The sequence below is a fragment of the Sapajus apella genome, unplaced genomic scaffold (assembly GCF_009761245.1).
Source record: "Sapajus apella isolate SASKATOON/1434 unplaced genomic scaffold, GSC_monkey_1.0 scaffold26, whole genome shotgun sequence".
NCBI lineage: Eukaryota > Metazoa > Chordata > Mammalia > Primates > Cebidae > Sapajus > Sapajus apella.
In genome coordinates, this window is record NW_022436966.1 from 22,215,754 (window position 1) to 22,240,255 (window position 24,502).

The 24,502-nt window shown below is 32.8% G+C and overlaps 1 protein-coding gene across 32 annotated transcripts in view; it reads left to right on the forward strand.

Moving 5' to 3' along the window:
- Window positions 1-24,502, forward strand: part of NRXN1 (neurexin 1) — a 1,131,792-nt gene that overhangs the window by 96,791 nt on the left and 1,010,499 nt on the right. For 18 of the 32 annotated variants that reach the window (XM_032292205.1, XM_032292206.1, XM_032292219.1 and 15 more), the window contains 3 exons: window positions 11,330-11,347; window positions 14,716-14,745; window positions 15,522-15,533. The exons of 5 other annotated variants lie outside the window; for them this stretch is intronic. In XM_032292205.1, the coding sequence (XP_032148096.1) occupies window positions 11,330-11,347; window positions 14,716-14,745; window positions 15,522-15,533 (60 nt within the window). Of the gene's footprint in view, window positions 1-11,329; window positions 11,348-14,715; window positions 14,746-15,521; window positions 15,534-18,040; window positions 20,925-24,502 lie in introns of those variants that run through there. 9 more of the 32 variants (XM_032292208.1, XM_032292198.1, XM_032292213.1 and 6 more) reach the window with 4 other exon arrangements.

Genomic DNA, 24,502 nt, shown 5'->3' on the forward strand with positions numbered 1-24,502 from the left:
TTTACTTTAGAAAGCTACAAGAAATACATTGTCTAAGCTACTATAAGTACTGCCACAAGCTACATTTACTAGCAGCTATTAGCCATTTCACATACTTACTGTATATGTTGCACAACTAGGTTTTTTCTCAGTTATTGTAATACTGTCAGAAAGGTATTAAGGTTTTGTGTCATATTTAGTATTTTATATAAAAGTGCGTTTTCTCCAGCAGTACAAGATCTCAAATAGTGCTGAGTGAGGATGCTGACTCTGGCTTTCCAACATAGATTTTTTTCATTGAACATATTAACAACATAACTATCTCATTATGTTGTATAATGTCTTTCAAGTTGTTCTAATACCAGGTTTGCCTAAAATGTCAGATGACCTCAGTATCTTTTGGAAATCACCACTCCTTCTCAATACTTAGTTTATTTACCAAACAACCGCTCATGTGCCTGGGGCATGTGGATTCATTAGGAAATCGAGGTTTAAATGGATTGCCTCATTTCAGTCACTATGTAAATGGACATTTGATGTCACTATTCTATCATAACAAAGGGCACTTTTCTATAACTATTAAATATATTTAGTTTTAGGAGCCGGCCAGCATTCCTTAAATACTGAAAATAGGCTTGGCAAATACGTTAAATACTGAAATAGACTTGGCAAAGTCTATTATAATTTTTTATTTTACATCGTACTCATTCTTCACATGAAACTTTTTAGTTCATCATTTCACCCCCTAGATACTTTTGCCACTTGTTTTGCTTTGCCATCATTAATACTTCCATATTCAGGTTTTTTTTTTTTTTCTTTTTAAGAGAGTCTTGCTCTGTCATGCAGGCTGGAGTGCAGTGGTGTGATCTCTGCTCACTGCAGACACCACCTCCCAAGTTCAAGCGATTATTCTGCCTCAGAGTCCTGAGTATCTGGGATTATAGGCACCTGCCACCATGCCTGGCTAATTTTTTAGGGGAGATGCAGTTTCACCATATTGGCCTGACTGGTCTTGAACTCCTGACCTCAAGTGATCTTCCTGCTTCAGCCCCCCAAGGTGCTGGGAATACAGGCATGAGCCACCGCACCTAGCCTCAGGATTATTTTCCTATTTTCCCCACTCAGTTTTTATTTGCCTTTTAAATGGTTCATTTGTTTCTATGTAGTAGTTCCTTAATAGGGTCTTGGACTTTTAAAGAGTTAACTAGAGGTTTGAACTGCTGTCCCTTTTATCCAGTTTTCTTGTCTCTGCTGTCTTTAAGTCTTACAGGAATGTTGACTACTTTATTTGCTCGTTTGGTTTATTTTTCTGTGGTGTAATATTCAAAAAGAGGCCCATGTTATAGGAAGGGAAGTCTTTGACTTATAAGAGAATATATTCTATAAGATAGTGGGATGAAAGACACTTTTTTATTAATTTTAAAACTATTATGTTAAAAGATTATTAAGCTTTTATGTTGAAAAATGTTCATAGACTTAAAGACAATTATGATAAATGATCTAATTGGGTTTACTGGGAGAATGGGGAGCTTAAGAGTAAGGATATTAGATTGCTGGTTTAGCTTATTTAGAAATCAAAATATGTTCAGCATTTTCTCATTATCTTTGAGGTCTATAGAAAGAGACATATGATGAAAAGAGTAATAATTGTCCAGAGTTTGAATTATTCAAACACATTTTAAAATGATTACAGTAAAATTTTATTAGGGTTATTTCCTAATTGTTATTATTTTAAAGTTAAACAGAGATATTACAAAGTTCTCTATATTGCACAAATGTAATAACACTACTCTAAATAGATGTTTGCTTTTAAAAGCATCATGCATTTTAATTATTTCATTTTTTGAATGAAGAACAATATAGACATTATATGAATAGTTTGATATTAAAAGATAAGCTGTAGTTAATTCTGCTCAATAGAACTTATTGTGATAACTGAAAGCTTCACAATTTGTGCTGTCCAACCTGGTAGCCAATGGTTACATGTGACTATTAAGCATGTGGAATGTGGCTAAGGAACTAAATTTTTAATTTTATTTAGAAATATGCCATATGCCTCTGTGGTTATGTATTTGACCATGTAATTAGAAAATATTCTCTTTTTCTAATATGTACAAACAAATAAAATTGAGATAACAAAAGATACAAAGAGGAAAATGAAAGTTTATCATTTACTTAATGCTTAATGTCAGTAAAGTAACATATTTATAGTAAAAGTAGTAATGTAGTTGTGTTATTATTGATTGTCTTATCAAAGTATTTATTATAAATAGTTTTATTCATGTTAACTTTTGTAGAAAAACTGTTTTTATTGAGAAAAATATCAAAGTTTGAATGTGTTTGTGAAATGAAATACCATTGGGTGTGTATATGTGCACATGTGTGTTAGAGAGATGCACATGTGGGGGTCCTGATGCTTTGGTAGGAGCTTTTGAAGTAATGATAATATCATTGTATTGCCACATATCTTAAAGCAACCTATAATGAGTTGTGGCTTGATGAGATTATTTTTAAAATTAAATTTTCTTGAAATTGTTTTGGTGAAAAATGCATACTTGGTGGTAGTCATAGAAAGCAGTTTATACAAATTTCAACATGTAATTAGGTATATCATCTTATTATACACTTTTAAAAGTAAAATGAACTGCTCTGAATTATGGAATCAGCATCTTAAGATGCTATATTAGGTTGCAAAAAGAAATTTCTCTTCCTATTTCAGCATGTTTTCTTAAGTAGTGAAGACCATTTCAGGCAAATATGAAAAAGGAATTATTAGAGTACTAAAAGCTTTTATTTATGTTGATTTAATTTTATGGATAAGTAAATCAACAGATAAAGAATGGATTAATCAAGCTCGTAGCTCTCTCTTTCACATGACCAATACGGGTTTAATTAGCTACTAGACATTAACTCAAATAACTACATATATAATACCTTCAAAAGTATAGAATTGGTTGTAGCTATGAACAAACTATTTTCCTATTGCTCTGTAACATAAAACACTTTTTCTCACAGAGATAATTGCAGTTTGAGCAATATTTAATTTTTCTTCCTACAAAAAAATTATAATTTGCTGTTCAGTTCCCTGGAGATTTACTACACAGCAAATATGTAAGGGGGATAAAAGTATTTTTTTTACTAGATTTCAATTTTATAACTCAAAGGGCAAATGTATTTTATGTGTAAATTCATATTATATTGTCTCACCTATGAAAATATTTGGCTTTGAACGAAAGTGTCTTTTTGTTTCAGACATTTAAAAAAGAAGGCAAAATTTTATGTGATGGGAATGAAATGAGTGCTTTTCTTTAAATTTTAAAGACAGCAAGAATATTATGGAATAATTCTTTCTTTCATTTCTAGTGGTTAGTATGCCCATGGGTAAACATATTTATAAACTTGGGCCTAATTTTCCTGTTAAATTAGGGCCAAAGATTTTCTAAATGTGTGTGTGTGTGTGTGTGTGTGTGTGTGTGTGTGTGTGTGTGTGTTTATGTTTTTCTGAGAAAATAATTCATTCTAACAATCTAGAGAAAAAAACTGGGAGACTTTTTTTTTCTTCAATAAAGGAAATTAAGCAGAATTAACGTTTTCTTAGAATTTATAGAATCAACAAATAAATGCAATTAAGAAAGAATTATTTTTCCATAGGATTTTTCTGCCTTCTTGCAACAGGATCTATGAAATCATTCAGTCTTCTCACAGTCTCCTTACTCCTTTATTATATTGCTGTTAAAAAAAAAAGTGATACCCATAGCTATGTTTGTGTGTGTGTGTGTGTGTGTGTGTGTGTGTTTAGCACATTCTTTTTTTAAAAAATTATTTCAATAGTTTTTTGGGAACAGATGGTGTTTGGTTGCATGGATAAGTTCTTTAGTGGATATTTCTGAGATTTTGCTGCATCCATCACCAGAGCAGTGTACACTGTACCCAGTGTGCAGTCTTGTACCCCTTATTTCTCTCCCACCCTTCCCCCGAGTCCCTAGGGTCTATTGTATTATTTTTATGGCTTCGTGTCATCATAGCTTAGTGCTCACTTAGAGTGGGAACATAGAATATTAACATTGAATGTAAATGGCCTAAATGCTCCATTTAAAAGATAAAGAATGGAAAAATGGATAAAAATACACCAACCAAGTATTTGCTGTCTTTAAGAGATTGACCTACCACATAAAGATTCACATAAACTTAAGGTTAAGAGGTGGAAAAAGATATTCCGTGCAAATGGAAGCCAAAGGTGAGCAGGAGTAGCTATCCCTATATCATCAGACACAACCCACTTTAAAGCAACAACAGTTAGAAAAGACAAAGAGAGACATTATATGATGATAAAAGTACCAGTAGATACATTTTGTTATTCCAACCTTAGTAGACACTCCAGCATTGCTTTATATAGTGCAAACCCTTTGTGTTCATTTTCTTTCTAAAACACCCTTTGAAATCTATAGAAACCTGAATAAGAAGCTTTAAAACATATCTATACCCACTGAGAATCTTCTTTCTGTTTGCGTATATTGGGCAAGACATTCAACCACACCGAGTCAACTGATGAGATAAAGATTAAGTAAGTAACATAATGTTTATGAGAGTACACTTAAAGTCTAAGATTACCCAAGTATTAACATATTATTAATTCTTATTTCTGTTGCATATTGGGAACAAGTTACTTCAGATTTTGTAATATTAAATCATATTTTATAAATATCATATTCTCTTAGATGTGTTCTGCTTTCCAATGATTAATTCTAAATAATTTGATAAATTTTTGCTTATACTTGATGTTACTCCATTATTTTTATTAAGTTGTGAATAACATAGTTTCTAGGAAAACCACTCTTAAAAATATTAGATTGAACCATAACAAATTATCGATATTTGACCAGTTTTGATCTGAAACAGTAATTTCATATGGTTCAATCTCAGGTACTGTCAGACTACATGATTTTAGTCTTTGGAGAAGCAGAATTCTTCATAACAATCCGAATTCTTCATAACAATCTTTTTCCTATGTACTACATCTGAAAAGATTAATAAATTTATTTGGCTCATCGTAACTATATTTTGTCATAGTTAGCTAGCTAGATAGATAGAGTGAAACAGAGTCTCACACCATGGCCCAGGCTGAAGTGCAATGGTGTGATCTTCGCTCACTGCAGCCTCCGCCTCCTGAAATTATAGACATGAACCACCACACCCAGCTAACTTTTATATTTTTAGTAGAAATGGGGTTTCACCATGTTAGCCAGGCTGATCTCAAACTCCTGACCTCAAGTGATCCACTTGCCTCAGCCTTGAAAAGTACTGGGATTACAGATGTGAGCTATCACACCTGGCCTGATTATAAGTACTATTTTAATCAACCCTTAGTACCTCCTGGAAAATTTCAATGTATAATCTAATTTATTTAGCTAAAAATTACCTATTTCCTTTAAAATAATTTTCAGTTATTTTCATAGAAGTTTGAAATTAAATTAGTCATAAACTGAAACTTGTAAATACAGTGAATTTTGAACACCATAGAAAATGAAAATCCAGGAGCTCTAAAGAAACGAAAAATCCTTTTAATATTTTTTTCTTCCAAGGAATATCTTCCTTCCAAACTGTTTGTTACATATGTGAGGGTTCTTTTGAAGTGAAGATAACAATACAAAATATTTTTAATTTGAGGTAAAATTTCATTTTTCCTTTGATGTAAAAAGAATGTATAATTGTCAGGTCAGTCATATAAATAATTTTATTTTCTATACAGTACATGTAAATATAATTCTTAACCAAACATAAGACCCCTTTATACAATATGGCTTAGTCATATTTTTAATTTCGTCAGAAAGTATTCTTGCCTTTTCTTAGAGAAATTAAATAGATTTGTTTGGACATGTCTAAGAACCAAAGTATAGAATAATATAGTAAAAATATTTTAATATTTATTTGAAAAACATCGGTAGCAAGATGAAAAAAAGTTTTTGAAAAAAATGTATATAACAGTAGGAGTTCACTTAATTTTCATCTTAATGATGGAAAACCTAGGACACATTGCAGAATATTCTCTGATGGTTATACACAGGCCAGAGGATGTCTACTGTCCATAAATAAGTCAAACCCACATAACAACTAGAAGGAATGTAAGTTGGAATGGTAGATAGGGTGTATTTACGTTTACTCTCCCAACTTCAGTCCAAGAGCTTTCTTGCTCTGTCTTCAAAAGATGATGACATCGAACTCTTAGAAAGGAAAGCGCTGCTCACCTGAGCCAGCTTTCTTTGGAGAGTTGTGTAGCAATGATTAAGCTTAGGTGGGAGAGTACGTGATAAGCACTCTGCTCAGTGTTATCTGTCAATTCCATATCAGAAAGCATTCATTTCTCAGTGAGCAATAAAATATAAAAATAGGTAGTATGAGCACACATACTGTGGACTATGCTTGTCACCATTTTACAGTCACTGTTAAATGCAATAGTCCTTCCAAAGTCCAAATATTGAAATGAATGTAGAAATGTTAACTGTCAAGATTTAGACTTGGGCAAGAACTGAGGCTATCAAAGCAAAACAAATTTTAAAGTCCTTGTAGTAGTTCCTCATAAAAAGAACATTTGAAATTGCATTTATTATAGCTTATGTGAGTCATTCAGTTTATATTATAATATGTTGACTAACAATTATTAAATTTCATCAGGTTCATCAAATAGCTTAATCACTATAAATTATCATATCTTTAGGCTTTCTTGATTTCCTTCCTCCTTCCCCCTTTCTCTTTTTGTCATCTTTCTTTTTGATAATTGCCATTAACAAGATAGACCATGATGCATTAAATACCACAAACGTCTTTGTAACAAAATATTTTTTGGAGAAATTGTTTTTGGTGTTTCTAGTGTGGTGCCGGGAACATCTATGCTGCTGCGGCTGGTTTAGAGATACTCCTTCTTTTTTTGCTGAGCAGTGAAGAGGGAGAAACACTGGCTGTTGTAGTTGACTCCATATATTCCCTAGCACCAGGATTCTAAGCAGGCTGGGTGGGAGTGTCCTGGAATATTATTTAGGTGAGATTGAGAAAGGAGGTGATGTCCTCTGTTAAAAAGCATGTTTGAAACTAGCCCAATTTTTGTCCAGGGCCATTTTTTTCCTTCCCTAAGTCTCCATAATGGACCTTTCTGCTTCATTTTTCTCTTTGAACATCCCCTTGGTTCTGGCCAGTATTTCTCTTCCTTCAGCTGACTGCTGCATTAATACAGCCTCAAAGATTTTCCCCATTTCCCAGTCCTTGATGCATTCCCAGACTATTGAGGTTTTCTAAAGGCTTTCACTGCTAATACCAAAAGAAGAAACAAAGCTCCATCCTGTGCCACCATGGGAACTAAACTCTGCTATATTGGCATTTGATCTCCAAAATGAGGAGTAACAGGCTTAAGAAGTAATGTGACGGGCTCCAGAGGCATGGATAGGCGTTAGCAAACTCCCTGTATGGAGAAGGAAATAGAATCTTATTCTACATCTCTCTTTCCGGTGCCTGTGACCACTACCAGTTTTGCCGTTATAACTCTACCATGGAGGGCTTGTATCTGGGACAGAAACCACTCGCGGTAGCGGCAGTTTTGATGGAGGAGAGTGGGAGGGAATCAAAGAAAATGAGGGGAGACAGTCACAGGCAGCTGGCAGAGAAGGAAGGAAACCAAAATAAAAAAAAAAAAAAAAAAAAAAGCACAAGTGGTGTCAGGAAGCTTCTTTTGGTCATTTTTTAATGTAAGATGTAGTCTATAAATTGACCACTGTCAGTACATTTCGAGAAAGACTTACATATTGCCAAAGTTAAACACTGATTGATTATACAGAAGGGAGATTTTTGTGATATTTTATTCCAACTTTTAAGTTTTCACTGGTCATGATTTTCTCTATAATGAAACATGCGCATTTGTTTTCATATTCATCCCTCTTCTCCTAGAACCATATACTTATGATTATGTGCAAAGAACACTGGAATGATAAACAAGGTTACTATCCTTGCATTCTTATTAGCTGGGGCCCAATATAAAAATTTTGTGGAGATACTCTTTTACAGTGATTTAAAAACAGGCTGCTGCTTCCTTCCTGTCAGCACACAGCCATTATTCATAGCATGATTGATACTCTGGTGCTTAATTCCCATCTTTGTGAGAGAATCCCATCATATCTGAAAGAAAAATAAAATGTAAAGTATCTTTTTCACAGCTTTATATTCATTATTTTTCCAATCAAAAGAAAATAAGAGTGTGATCTTTATAGGTGGCATGGTCATCGTAGTAAAGTTGATGATTAAGAGACGCACTTCATGTACTCAGCAAGGATTAGGTCACCAGAATTAAGAAGCCAGGGCTTTCTGCAAACCAAGAGAGTTTCTCTAACTTGCCAGTGTCCACAGGTAAGGCCGGATGGACTGCTTTTTACCTTACATTAAATCAAAATTTGCTGCTTTACCTGTACACCGTGGCATGCCAAAATTCAGCACCTGTCTTTGTTGTTGCTCAAAAGCAAAGTAGCATTTGTTTGTGTAAGAATCTACAAAGCTAAAGAAAAAGTTGATATGAGGAGATAAACTATTATTTTTGACTCGACATTTATTGTTTAGTTCAGAAATAAAATAGAAAAGGAAGGAGAAAGGAAAAAATACCTGGAGAGTGGTTGTAAATGCTGGAGCCACCACCCATTATCATCATGTTGAAGTTCTGAAATAATGTAGGGATTTTCTTTAGGTTAATGAGTTTTAAATTACGTAAAGTTAGCAAACGGACACCAGAATAGAATAGAATGGAATAGGAAAGAGGATTTTTATTCTGAGATGATCGAATCTGAAAATATATGCAAAGTCATGGAAAGTCTGTTCCAAGCCAGTTGTCTTCATCATCATCATCATCTTACTTTTAAAATAGTAGTTGATATATCACCCTTTTATTCTAGTAATTTGATTTCTTTTTCTAAATCTAAATCTTCTGAGACAGACCACTTTTCTGGACTTAGTTGAGTCAGAATTTGTTGACACATTAAGCATGACTTGGATTTGTATTCAGAAATTCCCATTATTAATCTTGTTCTAATTAAGCATAGGAACTCAGAAAAGTGCTGGAGGTAGAGTAGAATCCATGGCACAGCCTAGGCCTGGGCAGACGGTCATGAAAGGTCATGAAAGTAGAACTCGTTGTCAGGACCGAATCAATGACCTTGAACTCCTTTTATAATACCCTACCTAGTATATTCCTAAAGTTGATGTCAAGCCTGGGCCTATTTCATTTTGTTGGCTTCTTTTCCTTTTCTTCCTTTTATTATATTTATAGGCCACACTTCGCCAAAATTTCTACTGAGGCACTGCTACTCACAACCATATTTGCCAGTCTTCTGTTTACAGAAATTAAATAATGCTGCAGTAATTGGCAGACTGTCTTGGCACGTGACTCTCCTCTAAATTCCCTGATTTTTTTTATTTTTTTATTTTACACTACATATTAAATAATCTCGTTAAGAAGTAAGCATCTTAAATAGAATATACAATTTCAAAGGGCAGTGAATATAAAGGAAAAGTATATCTTAAACATTACAATTACAATCATTTGTATCTTTATATTATTTCTAATATAATGCAATAAAACAAAACTTTAATAATTTGTGTTTGGGTAGTGTCAAAGTCGCCAGTGAAAAGTAACAAATTCAGTCTAATTCCTTATTTAATAGATTGGAAGTCAAAAACAAACAAAAACAAACTAGAAGTCAGTATCACATACCAAATATATGAAACTTTGTTGTTTCTTTAGAAATAAGCTCTACAAAACCAAGTATTGTGTAAAGATGTTATTACCCACATTTAGCCACTAGCTGTTTTCTATTACATGCTAACACCATATCAGTAAATGTGCCTGATTTTTCAGTATTCAGCTGAAATGTTTTAAATAGAATTGGTGATTTCTAATTCACTGGTAACTTTATCCAATTAAAAAGGTTTAGGTGAAATTAATGAAATAGTATATTAAGAATTGCTTTTACTTTCAAGTATCTATACTTGCTGTTGTCATGTATGTAAACACTTTTGATCAGATGATGACTTTACAGTTAATAAAATAAAAAATAAGAGTAGGACTAGAATGTCAACATGGGTATACTGTACTATTCAAAAATTTTTGATAAGTACTGAAAACTTGCTCTTGCCCTAGTCCCCTAAGGCAGCTTTCTGTTCCATTTCTCTCCTGGATTGCAGCCCCTGGGTGTCAAATAGCACTTGAATTGTCCAGTAGATGCTAATAATACTTTAAATCTCATGTACTTCAACCCGTCACCTAAATTAGGTATTTCTCCTAATGCTATCACTCTGGGTGCAGCAAACCACCATGGCACGTGTATACCTATGCAACAAACCAGCAGGTCCTGCACACATATCCCAGAACTGAAAGTATAATAATAAAACCATATCTCATATACTTATATTGATTATTTTAGGAAATACTAATCTGCTTGAATATATTTGTTTACACACACACACACACACACACACAGGGAAATATGATTAACAAAATAAATTATGTAAGTATTTTATAGACATAGGAGTATAAGAGAAATTGGACTACGTATTTTCATTGTCTCAAATTCATATATCATAAACAGAAGTTCAAAGTTATTACATCATGATAAACTGCCTAATGGGCAGTTCCCAATGGATTTCTCTTCCACCGATCACTTATTCTACCTAACATTTTAAAAGTAAACATTTTTATAAATTACCATAAACTATTCTCATTTGCAATAAAATATTAATATGGTATTAATTAACCAAATAAATTATAGATTTTTGTTGCATAAAGTTATGTTGTATTTATTTAAGGAGAGAAATTGAGGTAGTAGCAATACTAAAAGGCAGTAATGGCATATGGATAATATATTTGGTAGAACCAGAGTATCTTTAAGTGAAATTTCATAGCTCTTTCCAATAGACTTTCTAAGATCGAAGTCCAAATCAGTATATGGAAATAGAACCATTTAGAATTGTTAAAAAGAAAACAAAAAAGCTTTTAAAAATAATTGCCTAGAAAGACTACACCAGCAACATGTAAGAACAATAATGTTTGCTTTATAGAGGGTAGTGAAAGATTTTTTAAAAACTCTTTGTACAGGATGTGGCAGGATTATGAAAGTTTGTCTCACTTCCTCTAAATGCTGCCAATGGGAGGGAGCCTGCTCTCCTGTGATTTTGTTTTCCCCCTGAATGATAGTGATGGAGCACTTGCATGATGTGTTTGGTGCCTTGCATGAGGAAGACATGCAAAGGCAAGGTCCAGTCTGCATGCTGCTTAATGAATGTTTTTCCTTTTCTCTCCCTCCTTGTCATGTGCTTTCAGAAGACAACAATGTGGAAGGTGGGTGCTTTCTACCTTATTTTCCAACTCTTATTTGCCCTTTATTTCTTAGTATTAATAGAGTACACCTTGAATTTAGACGGTAAGTTGAACTTCTTTCTGAATATTTGTTGGTTTCTGGATTGTGTATCACTTTTCATACAGAACACATACATTCGCTACCCTGCCATCCCAAGTATATAAAACTTTTTCAAGCTTAACTTCAAACCTTGATGGACTTCAGCATCCCGTATGAACCTTAGGATAGTTATTGCAGTGTTCTGTATGAAAAAAAGATACAATGCTGCTTTTTTATTTTAAAAGACAAAATATTTCTTTGTAGTTTCAGAAGACAGTGCATGAACCTTTTTCTATTTTTTTATCAAAATGATTTATTCTGTTCTCTTGGAAATATTTATCATTATCCCATTTCAAGTCCATTGGTTTGTTTCAAATTTTTGGATTTATAAAAAGAGTGCAATAAAGTACTGAGTATAAGTAAGACACATAAATTTAGATTAAATAATAAGCCATTGGCCAGTGGAAATGAAAGCATGAAGCACTTCAATATGATTGCTGGTAAGTATATTTGTAATATTTTGGGTCTGTTCAACAAAATATTTTATTCAAGCTTTTATAAAAATAATCTCTATCAAGTAATTTTGAGGAAGTTGTGTATTTTATATATTTTCCTGTAGAATCCAGCAAATTAAAACATATTTCAACATTCTCATTTTTTAAGAACTGAAATGTATTAGTCAGTGTGCTGCAAAAAAATCTTCAAAGGGTTAACATGCAAAAAGAACTAGGCATAATGAAAGAATGGTGAAAGGGAAGGTTTTTATCAACTTATATATGTTCTATCAACTTAGATATTCACAGCATTAACAGTTCTTGCATAAACAATTTACTAATGTATATATGGGAAGACAGCCTTTGTTATATTTTATTTTGATACCATATTTTGAAATATAGTCATTGTGTAAATGTACATTTCTATAGAATTAAGGATTTCTTAGAAATGACTCCCTATCCCAAGTTACAGATAAATAGCCATTGAGGTTACCAAGACTTCATGTCTCTAAAAAAGAACACTTCATGGTAATACAGAGTTGATCAGTCGCATGGATAAATGTGTATTTGTGATTCTTTCCTGGACAGTATTATAATTGCTTAGCTGCTGAACATTTCTGTTAGGTTATTTAAATAAAATAGATTAAAACTTCAAAAGAAATTATAAATTACTATTTTCCAAGTGTTTTATCCATACATGGCTTCTGTTTTTCTATAATATAATTTAATTGCATGTGAGCATACACTTGATAAAAATGATATATGACCCTGCATGCCTAATATCTTTTAAAAACAGTCTCATTTATGTTGTGCATGTCAACTGAGTTTAAAAGTTATTTTTTAAAGGTGTCTTTTCAACTTTTTTTGCATTTCCTTAACCATCCTTTAAAATGCTTTTCTTTTCTCTTAAAATCCTATTGCATTCCAAGAGGCTCTCTAATCAGCCTAATTAGCATGGATGCTTCTCTCTTTTCACAGACACTCATCCCGTGCAAAGTTTTGATAAGATTTTCAGAATTTAGGCCCATAAACTATTGCAATAAAGTTTATTCAATCATAATTTTAATATTCCTATCTATAATATGAACTTAACAGTATAGGTAGGAAGTCTAGCGGGAGGAATGTGAGTTCTTTTGGGGTTTGTGAATTTCTATCCTTACTGATGTAGTGTCAAAACCATTAGAAATACCTAATATATTTTCTACAAAGTAGATCTTAGAGATAAGTTCCTCATTTAGTCTATAAAAATTTATAAAATATTATTTGAAAATATCTATAGATATTATTAGATATTATAATATCTATAATATAGATATCATAGAAATATCTATATTCTAATTAGATAAATTAGATAAAAGTTCAAATTAAATGAAAAACATTCATAACCTGGACAAATAAGCTACTATTTTTCAGCATATAAAACACCATGAATTATCAATAGATCATAAGCTGTTGAATCTGCCTATACGAACTTTTTGTTAAAATCACTCAGAAAATAGGCCACAGTTCAGAAGCATCAAACTACTATGTTTAATAACTTTCATATTATATTGTGATTAAATGATTATTTGTAATTATATCTAGCCTACGGAGATGTTTGAATATCCCTAAAATTTTGAGAAAACAACACAGATAATTTAAATACTAATGAAACCAATGTATAATGTTATAGAACTCAAATAATGTTTCAAATATACCAGAAATAGCACTGGGAATTGAAAATACAAATTTATTAAAATTGTTGTATGTATATTATATTTGTCTAACATTTTACTAAATTCTAGAAGTATACATGTATTGAGAGATAGCTTTGTTTCTGAACTTAGAATAAAAAATTGGGAGAAATTATGCCTTTCAGTGAAAAGTAACTTCTTGAATAGCAAAATAATTTTTTAAAGAACATTAGTAGTAGTATTTAGAAGAGGAGTGGTCTTCAGTTTGAAGTGAATTGTCAAGCAGGACATGATAAATAATCTAAATAAACAAAGGGATTTCAATGTCCCTTTAAACATCCCTTGATGAAATTACATCTGTAATACGTATGTTAGATAAATATACTTACACTAACTTAGAGTTAGTATATGTCTAAGTTATACTGTAACGGCATTTAATTAATGCTTAGGCTAAATCCCAGATAATTTTGTTTTCCAAGGAAAATTGCTTTAGCATATTTGAAGCTGACCCATTGTTTCTTAAAAACCTTATTCTGTAGTAAATTCTAACTTTACAACTGCATGTCTAATGATCATTTCGTATTTGCACAAGCCTAGTCAGTCGCTACATGTGTCAGACAAGGAGACATTTCTGCATTATCATTTCAGTGTGACTACAGATTTCTTTTTCTTCATTTAATTATAATACTGCTCATTTTTTGATGAGGGGAAAAAGATCAGACCCAGCCCATGATCCAGGTATTCCTTTGGGTTTTAAAAAATGTAATTTCATCACTGAAGAATGACAAGCCCTTTGGGGGCAATGTTCAAAACAGTCTCATCAAAAGGCACAGAGGGCAGATGTAATGTTGAGAGGTTTGGTTGGATTTTAAGTCATGCTCTTGTGCTCTTGGTTGTTCTAACTGATGCATGGAAGAAATACACAGTGCAGCATATGCCAGTGTTTAAAATGCAGTTCTAGAACACTCCGCCCCAAAGCATTCCAACCAGGGGTTGAAAGAATGCTTTTTGATTTGCCTCTATGAAACAGACATATCTCATAGGAAACGAGATGTCTGTCACTGAACATTTTTGTCACCGTGACAACCCTGCCTTCCCATGCTCCCTTGTTTATTGCTGACTGTGCTCTTGTTTCCCTTCAAGGTCTGGCGCACCTGATGATGGGCGACCAAGGTATGGGCTCTGTTCCTTTTCCACTCTGCTTTCAGTGTTTTCTTGTTCTGTAGCTGCTTTCAAGCCATCACTGCAAAGGATGGGCAAATGCTTGCAAATTATATGGCTGCAAATTAAATACATATCTTTCATTCACATTTTTTCATGTGTTTTTCTCCCCTTTCCTTGTTGGTTTGATTTTGGTTTGTTCCTGTGACTTTTATTTTCCTTCATTTCTTGCATTATAATGTCTGCAAATAAATGAGACATAAGAAATTGTGAATGAAAATTCCTATATATTTGTCAGCATATGCAGTAAAGGTGGTTATGGTAAAGAAAAACCAAGAACCGTCAGAAGTTCTGTCTGAAAGAAAATGCTCAGTTTAAACCACTGTATCCAAAATATAAGTCCATTTTTCATCCATGCATGGCAGTTTGGGAACATGCAGACATCTTTGGCTTCTGGCTTCTAGAATGCTGAGTATAGTGTTCCACAGAATCAATACTTTTTCTGCGAACATTTATTGTATGTCTCTCTTTTGTGTAATCTTTAAAAAGTCAGCATGAGCCTTTCAATTTTTTGCATGTACTTGTCTTCAAAAAAAGGCAGAATTCCCAAGATATCCTGATTGCATCTCCATTTGTCTTCAAAATCTCATTTATACTTTCCTGTCTTGTTTAATTTTCAGAGAGTAGTGCCTCTACATATGTTCATAATTCTTATTGTTGTTTTTCTCCTCTTTATCCTCTTTGTCTGGAAACCCTTTCTTCATGGACCCATTTCATCAAATCCATAGGTAAAAGTAAAGGTATTATATTATTTTATTTCTTCTTAATATCATCTGTGAACTATAGTGTGTCTAAGTTATGTAAATGTATTTAGACCTTTTGGCATTGGTAATGGGCACTGGGAGGTAGGTATGTATGTTAATAAATAATTTATAGATTTAAGGTAAGAAAAATTCATCTATCTGTGTTTTCATCCCCACTGTTTGTTTTTTTCCTCTTTAGAGTGATCTTTTTCTTGTCAGGTGCTCACATAATTAGTATATTTAGAAATTAGCTACAGGTTTTGGGGTCAGTTTTTGCAGTATCATTTAATGGTAGTTAGATAAGTGTAGGAACTGTAAATATATCATCTTCAAACATTCAGCTCTGGAGCACACCTGCCCCAGCCATTCTGTATTGAGTTGTAAGTCTAAGCATGTGTACCACTGAAATGCTACTGCTGTGGGCTCATCACCTTGTTGTCTGCTAGATGTCGTATATGCACATGAACTCTGTAGTAACATAAAAAGGCAATATTAAGAAAGAGAAACAGAGAAGCAAGACATTTCTCTTTATGCATACTAACTTTGTTTTAAGACATTATCAACTAGCTATGCATTCCTGCATTGCTTGGTAAGTCAGGCATGTGTACTCTTTGATAGTGTTCGTACAAAATCCAGACGCATGTGTAATTTGCCATTTGAAACCATCCTCATCGTGTTTAATGTTGTCATTAAAAGGAAGTAAGTGATATGCAGCTGCGGCAAACATATAGAATAGTCTTTAAATCAATCATTTTTAACTGTGAATTAATGAATGTTTTTATATAGTTTCTATTTTGTAATTATTATTAGCTTAAATGCAGGAATGTGCTTTATTCTTTCTTATGCTCTCAATGTTAATCTGGTGAATTGGGACCGCAGTTCACAGTTCTACACCTTCATATTTGTGTCATCTAGGAGGAAAACTTTTCTGCTTGAAAAAGCACCTGAAAATGAGCCAGGCAATATGTATGAAATGATATCAATTTTAAATGTGAAAAATAGAGGTTTAGAAGCAAATACTGTTTGAATACTTTGATCCAGCAACATAAGCTATCACAGTTTTTGTTTTGGTTAGCTATTTTCTATGATGTAATTTAATCTCATGTTAAGCCTCTAGCACCTATGCAAGTGATAGTATATATCAATTATTTTAGAAGTTTTGTATACCATTTTCAGGGCTTTCTTAACGTTTTTACTTGAGGCCGAAATCTCATCCACTGCCTTCTCTTAAGTGGGCATTTTTCATCATGTTCTTTAGTATGTGGACGTAGGATGGCATAGAGGGAAGGATATTTATATTTTATCTTACTGGCTGAGTAAATTGTATAAATGTGTTTGTATATATGCTTATGTGTATTTGTATGGATACATGTATAAATACACAATTTCTAAGTATATACACTCCTATATTTGTTATCTTGTGAAAAAGTAACTCTTAAACCAATTTCTAATTATACAACCATTTTCCACATGTGGAATAGTTTATGTTTATACTCAGCTGATATTTGTTTTTGGTGTACTTAATGTTAAGTGTCACTTAACTTTATTCAGTTTTACTGTGTCAGTCTTAAATGTTTTCTGTTGGCATGTGTGTCAAACATTATGTTTTAACTTCAGCAGTTTTCATCAGATTTTGTTCCTCAATCAGCACAAAGACACAGAGGACAGAAATTTGATTTTTCCATTGCATTCCTCTTGCATTATTGGGACGAGTATGGTTTTTGCTGTTAAAGGTAGAAAGAAGATTTTAAGATGAACTTGAGTATTTTTCTAATCAGAATGGTACCCATTACATATTGGTTAATTAGATGTAGAGAAATGAGAAAGGTGATACAATCATGGCTATGACATGGCATCAACATTCAAAGAGTGTTCATTTAACAAGGGAATGAAATAATGCGGGCAAGTTAGAATAAATGACAAAATGGTAGTGCTCTGAGAGGTACAAAGTGAAGTGGGAATTCAGAAAAAGGTTAACATAACGTCAAGCCAAATCTCTCTTATGTGACTATCCCCACCTTGTGTCATCTGTTGGAGGAATTTAAAAAATCTAGAAATTTTACATTGTAGCTTCCTATAGGGAGTTAGATCCTAGTTGTGCATGAAATAGGGGTTAAATCTGGCCAGTTTAAATAACTGATTTATATTGAAAACTTATGTTTTCTAAGTTTTCTCAGTATAATCATGGAGCAGTTTTCTCAACACCACTTTTCTCTTGTGAGAGTAGTGAATTCAGGGGATCTGGAATGAACTTCTGTGGATTAATGTCTTTATGAAAAAAAGACTAGGAAAAAAACTAGAAAAACTAGATTCAAGAACATCTTCTGTATGAATTCCTAAATATTTTCTAACTTTTTAAATGTCCAGTGATAAGTGAATATATTTCATTGAAAAATAAGTAACACACGTAAAAAGAATGTTCCTTTTGATAACCTTCTTCATCCTCCTCTCAAGTCCTTTCTCTCGAGGTAAGCACTGGTCTCACTTTTGACATGTCCTTACAGAGTTGGTGTTGATCCTTCTATACTCCATAACGACTCAGGGTTGGGAAACTGCAAAATCCCTTATCATGTGTTCATGACCAAAACGGCAAAGTCAGCTGGAGATAACGTTAGAGACCACTGCTTTGGGCTGGCAGAATCACAATGAATGAAGCATAACTTTTCTCATTCTTCTCATAGGCTATAGTGCCTCCTATTTGTAGTCATTCTGTTTCAAACTTTAGAATCGATCTATTACTTGGTGTGTTTTCTACAGTCCCTAAACAAAGATATGTCACCTTTAACTGGATATGGTGAAGAATAAAGTTCCTTTGGATGAATTATAGCCTTCTTTGGGGCAGCTGAACATCTATTATTCAAAGCCAACCTTACTTTGCTGGCTGTGGGTAGATGGATTCAAATAGCCTTCATGAAATGTGTATCACTTTTTTTTTACTTGAAATTTGTCAATGGTATTGTGGTTAGGATCCTTGGTACTGCTAATTTTATTCTCCTTTCTATTTAGTATTTTGATTTATCTATTTGCCTTGAATGAAGTATGTCTTTTCTCGTGTTTATTCTTGTTTCTTTTTCTATGTATGTGTAACTGGTCACTTCATTACAATAACTGCTATGATTGTTTCTTTATATTTTACTTTAATGGCTTGTTGGAGAGAAATGAATGACTATTTAAATTACAAAATGGTCAAAATACATTATACATGAAAATCCAGCCATAATTGCTGGTTAATAGCTCAGGAGCACAAGTTAATAATTATCAGCTAATGTTGGCACTTTGTTTGGAGGCTTGTACTTTACCTTCATAAGTCATCATAATAGTAATTACATATTTGTATATATGATTATACTTAATGTTAACTTTTCCTAGTAGAGTGTAAGCTCTATGTGGGCAGAAAGCTTGTTTTTCTCTTTGACCATTGTATTTCCAGGACATTTTTCTGATTGTATCTTGAATTTGCCATTTTTATGACTTAAGTATATTTGTTTGGGGGCAGCTGAGGGGGGGTGCCTAGAAAAGGTAGAGGTGGAGGAGGACATGGACAAAGTAAGGGGTGAAAAAGGAGGAGAGAATGTCTTCAAATAACGAAAAGGAATTGTACCAAGAGTTTATATGGAATCTCTTTTGTCTCTGTCTCTAAACTTTTTGTCTCCCAGCATTCCTCTCCCAAAGCTGCAATATTTCTTTCTAGTAAGGCATAATTCTAATATCACCTTAATACACCTTAGCACATGCACAGCAATGGATCTATGAAGAAAGAAAGTCAATGTATTTTTGAGTTTAAGGGTTTTCAAATTTTTTTAATGTGATTCACTGTCACAGTGACAAATAATAACTTGACAAATTTTATTTTCAAACTTTAACTGTTGATGGGTTAATAGGTACATAAATTTTCCTGAAAATCAGATCTGACATTTTATTATCTTACATGGTTTTTATGTGGTCTATTTTATTTTATTTTATTTTTTATTTTATTTATTTTTTTTTAGAGTTTCACTCTTGTTGCCCAGGCTGTAGTGCAATGGTGCGATCTCAGTTCACCGCATCCTCTGCCTCCCGGGTTTTAAGTGTGTTCTTTTTTTTTGACTTCATAGTTTCAACTCTGATGTGCCCTAAGAACTATATTAAAATGAATTTGGATTTTACACTCTCAGAAAAGCCAGAATTTAAGTCCTGTCTTGTGAGATCAGCATATTTGATATCTTGCATTTATAAATCCTAAACCATATTTACAAAATAATTGTCCATTTGAAAGAGTCAAATGGACATTTATTCTAATTATCCAGGATTCTCATGTTACTAGAAGAGCAAAATATTACAAGTAGAACTGAAAAGAATATAGTTACACATTCTGAAAGTACATAGGCCTTATTCTCTTTGTGAAGTGTAGATCTTAAATTAGTATAATTTTTAAAGATAATCAAGATAGATTTTTCTCAACACTAATTGTTAAATCAAAACAATCGTATAGTCAAAGCTAATTATAATTGTTAAGACCTGGATACCGCTATTTCACCTTAACTAATTGAGGAGTAATATCTAATATTATGAGCTTTAAAACTTTATTTATATTCTCATACCAAAATATTTTTATTAAACTTACTCTTAAGATAGATTTGATATTATTAATACTTAGAAAAGAATAAAGCATTTGGTGTTTTGTTTATTCATACATTTTCTTTTGTCTTTGTCTTAGTCCATTTGGGCTGCTATATAAAAATACCGTAAACTGTGTAGCTTGTAAGTAACAGAAACTTATTTCTCAAACGTCTGAAGGCCGGGAAGTCCAAGACCAAGGGCTGGCACATTCAGTGTCTAATGAGATTTTGCTTCCTGGTTTATAGATCACTCCCTTCTCTTTGTGTCCTTACATGAAAGGGCAAGAGAGCTCTCTGGAGTGTCTTTCATAAGGACAGTAATCCCATTCATAAAGGCTCTGCCCTCGTGACCTAATCAACTCCCAAAAGCTCCATTTCCTAATCCATCATTTTGTGGGTTAGGATTTCAATTGATGAATTTTGGAAAGACACATCATTAAGATCACAGTTTCTATGATTTTTTTTTATTTTAGTTTTTTTATCCTTTTCAAGTCCTGTGTTGCTATATAGCTAATTTGTCTGTGAAGTACCCAACATCCAATTACTAAAATCCTAATGCATATTTGTTTTATACTTTTAAAAATAAATTTGGCTGTGATTTCTGATATCTACCTAATTTGGTTATTAAAATATGATATGTATTTTCTTCTGTATAAATTCTTAAATTGTATTTCCTCATTTGGCTTCATAATAGTCATCTGCTTTGTTCAGAAGAGTTTGTGAATGTTGACAGAACATTACTGTTGAAATGCATGTGTTTGGTATATATGCAAATTAATAAGTAAGAGTTTTTAAAAGAAATATCTACTGTGTTACCTCTACTCTTGCAATACTGGGTCCCCTTAACTCACAGCCACAGATGGTGGGAAGACCAGAGTTTCACCTTATAAAAGCAGACATTAAAAATCTACTTTTATCTGTAAGATATACATAGAAGGCTATGTGACTATTTAGAATTAAATGTTTATTTAGCAGTTCATCTCTAGCTTACATGTTCATTAGTTCTGTGTAGAACCAAAAAAAGTTAATTGAAGATTATATACTTATGTATTATTTATTGCTGTGATTTAATCAATCTTGTTATGTGTATTACTAATAAAAGTCCCAGCTCGATTGTATTTCTGTAATCCTTGTTCTGTAAGGCAAAGTTTACTGTGTCTTCATACGTTCTTTAAACAATGATAACATTGAAAAGCTGATCATCTAAACAAGACTTCTGGTAAACTTGTTGTAGACTAACATCCTCAGAGAAGAACACAGAAAGGACTTTCCATGTTCTAATAGTTAAAAAAATTAGGTGGTATGAATAAAAACTTAGATGCTTTTTACTAAAATCTGTTGCAAATAGCAAAACTTTCAAATTATAACATAACAGAGGTTAAAATTATGTCTTCTCCAAAATAATGAATTCATCTTATTTATCCATTTGCAAATGTATTTTTGTTAATCTAGATTTGAACAACCGTCATCAACACTTTTAGGCTGCTAGAAGGATATTTCCTAAATTGTGTTGGCCAGTGGTTAAAAAACAGTGTAATTTTCTATAGTGTTTAGCTCTTAAACTAAAGAAATTTGAATATTTAATTAGAATCATATTGTTTTGGAGCAGAGAAAAATATTAGAGATCATCTAAAAATATAATAATACTGTCACTCTTTGTATTATAAGGCATGAGAGGTGACTCTGCTTATTATCATAGGCAAAACCTTGTAACAACTTTGAACCGAAATAACTTTTGCAGCATAGAATAGCCAACCTTAAGGAGACTTCAAAGATTTTCCTTTCATAAAACACTAGTAATCACAAAACAGAGTTTCATCTTATTTTTACAAAATAAATTTAGTGATAATATAAAGGAAATCATTCATAGATTTTTATCTAGGATGCCATTGTCTCTAATTTTCAAGATTTTCATTTGAGGGAGTAAAACTACACCTTTTAACTGGGAGCAGGATAATGTGATGGGTAATAGCCCTGGAGTCAGAAGAGCTGGGTTCATATCCCTTATTTGTTCTTTAGTGACCTTGAGTAAATAATTCAGCCTCACATATCAAAACCTTATGATCTGTAATACGGACTAATAAAAATACCCAATTACTGAGGGTAATGTTACATGACAAATTGCAAAAGTGCTTAGAAAAGGCTTTTCTTTATTAATGGTGACAATAAGAAAAAGACACTATGTACATTTATATTAAATGAATTTTAAAATGATTGATCTGTAATCTGCCAAATGTTTAACAAAAGCAGTATTACTATCTTAATTTCTTCTTCCTGTAATACCCTATTATTTAGGATTCTGGCATTGTCTTAGGTTGAAACTAACTATACATCATCATCTTGATGATCCATACTACAGAGAACATTTGTACAATAAAAGTATTAAAGATTGATTCTCCTCAATCAAATTATTTAGATATCTGTTACTCTCTACACTTTAACATTCATCTTACATATTATGATGAGGCTGAAAAAGCCTTGCCTCCACTTTGAGCAACCCTAGGAAGTCATTGGTAAAATGCTGCTTTTTAGATGCAAGTTTATTGGTTAAAGGATGCAGGGAAGTAGACATTTTTTCATGGACTGGAGGTACCAATGAGAGGAAACTTTTTTGCGAATTAATGTTTTGCTCCACTAGTGACTTCATAGAGTGATATATATAGTTGAGACAGCTACCACCTAGTTATCTGAAAACCAGATTTTCAAGGAAAAGCTAAGTAGATATTTTTCTGAGATGTCTGTGTTGGAAAATTAACTTATAATTACCTTGAAATACTTAAATAATTGGCTAATACCCACACATATTTCAAAATTTTGCTAAATATGTTAAGGAGGCTTACAGCTGACCACTCTACTTAATACTGCAATTTAGCTCTCTCTTGAACCTCCATACCATGATCTAGTTTCTCTTCCATAGAAATTACTATCTTTTAATATTCTTTTTAAAAATTCTCACTTATTTTGTTTATTTGTCTTCCTTTCACCAGAGGAAGGAATCTGGTGAAGGCAGAAATCTCTACCCTGCCCTGATATGTCTCAAGGGTCCTTAGAACAGTGACTGGCACAAGTAGGTACTCAATAAATTCTTGTTTAATGATCTAATGATTGATTGGCTGAACAAGTTTGTCAAGTTACCTTTGAGTTTTACTTTGAATATTTTTTCTGCTTTCTCATAGTACACTGATTTTTAAATTTCTTTTTCCTTTTTGCTCCAAGGTAAATCTTTCTATGAGGGATAAACAAAATCAAAGAAAATAAAATTTTTCTCATTTTATTGTGGATCAGTCAGTCTCAGATTTGACACTTTGTAATCTTTCTCATTCCCTGTCCAATGCAAGAGGCCTCTGGAAATTTTGGAAAGGATTTAAAAACCACTTTCACAACCACTCGTGGTCAAAGCTTTCCTTTAACATTTTTCTGACTGTCTCAGTTGTAAAGAAATATTTCTTTAAAAAAGGGACAGTAATTAATATTTGCATGTCTCTGTGTCTATACAAGTTACAGGAAGAGGATCCTGGAAGTTTGGCTTCTGAATATCATGATTCATTGTGACGTTTTCAGGCGGGATCCTTTGGCAATTTATGATGGAAAGTTTCATAAAAATGAAGTAGATCTTCCTATACTTTATGGTCATGCAGCTTATCCTTCACTAACATAAATTTAACCTGATTCATTCTTCTTCTCAGTTCATGAAGTAGATGTAAACACCCAAAAGGCCTTTGACTTTTTCTCAGCACATAGATGCATTATTGTATGACCAAGCAGATGACTTATCAGTGAGTCCAGGTCCACAGCCAGCATTTCTAAGCCACAGAACCTGTGCTGAAGAACTACAGTGGTAGGAAATCTTTGAATTAAAAAGCTGCAACAGTACTACAGTGCCTGAGGCCATATTTTGCTTAAAATGTGTGTCCTATTACTTAGCCTTTTGAAAAGAGACTGAGAGATAAAGGGTTTCATTCAATCTTAGTCGTAATTACGAAGGAGATTCTGCTTTATGTGGTACTGTTATGTGGTGTAAAGCCCCAGCTTTTCAGACTGGATTATTTCATGGTTTTTGACATTAAGAAATATAGCCACATGGATAATAATAGCTACCATTTTCAGGATGTGTTCTTTTGTATTCATATTATATCTACTTATATAAATGCCTGTTGCCCAAACTGCATTTCTCCCTTTCTGTTTGGCTTGTTTGCCAGGTACCTATGACCCCATGATAGTCCATTCAGAATAGGAGCAGCTGAAGTAATTTCCATTAATAATATGTTTACTTTCAAACAAATGAAGTGCAGGGATATTCACAAAACTATGAACTGAGACTAATGTTTTCTTTCATGTGAAAAAATATTCTTTCATTGCATAACCCAG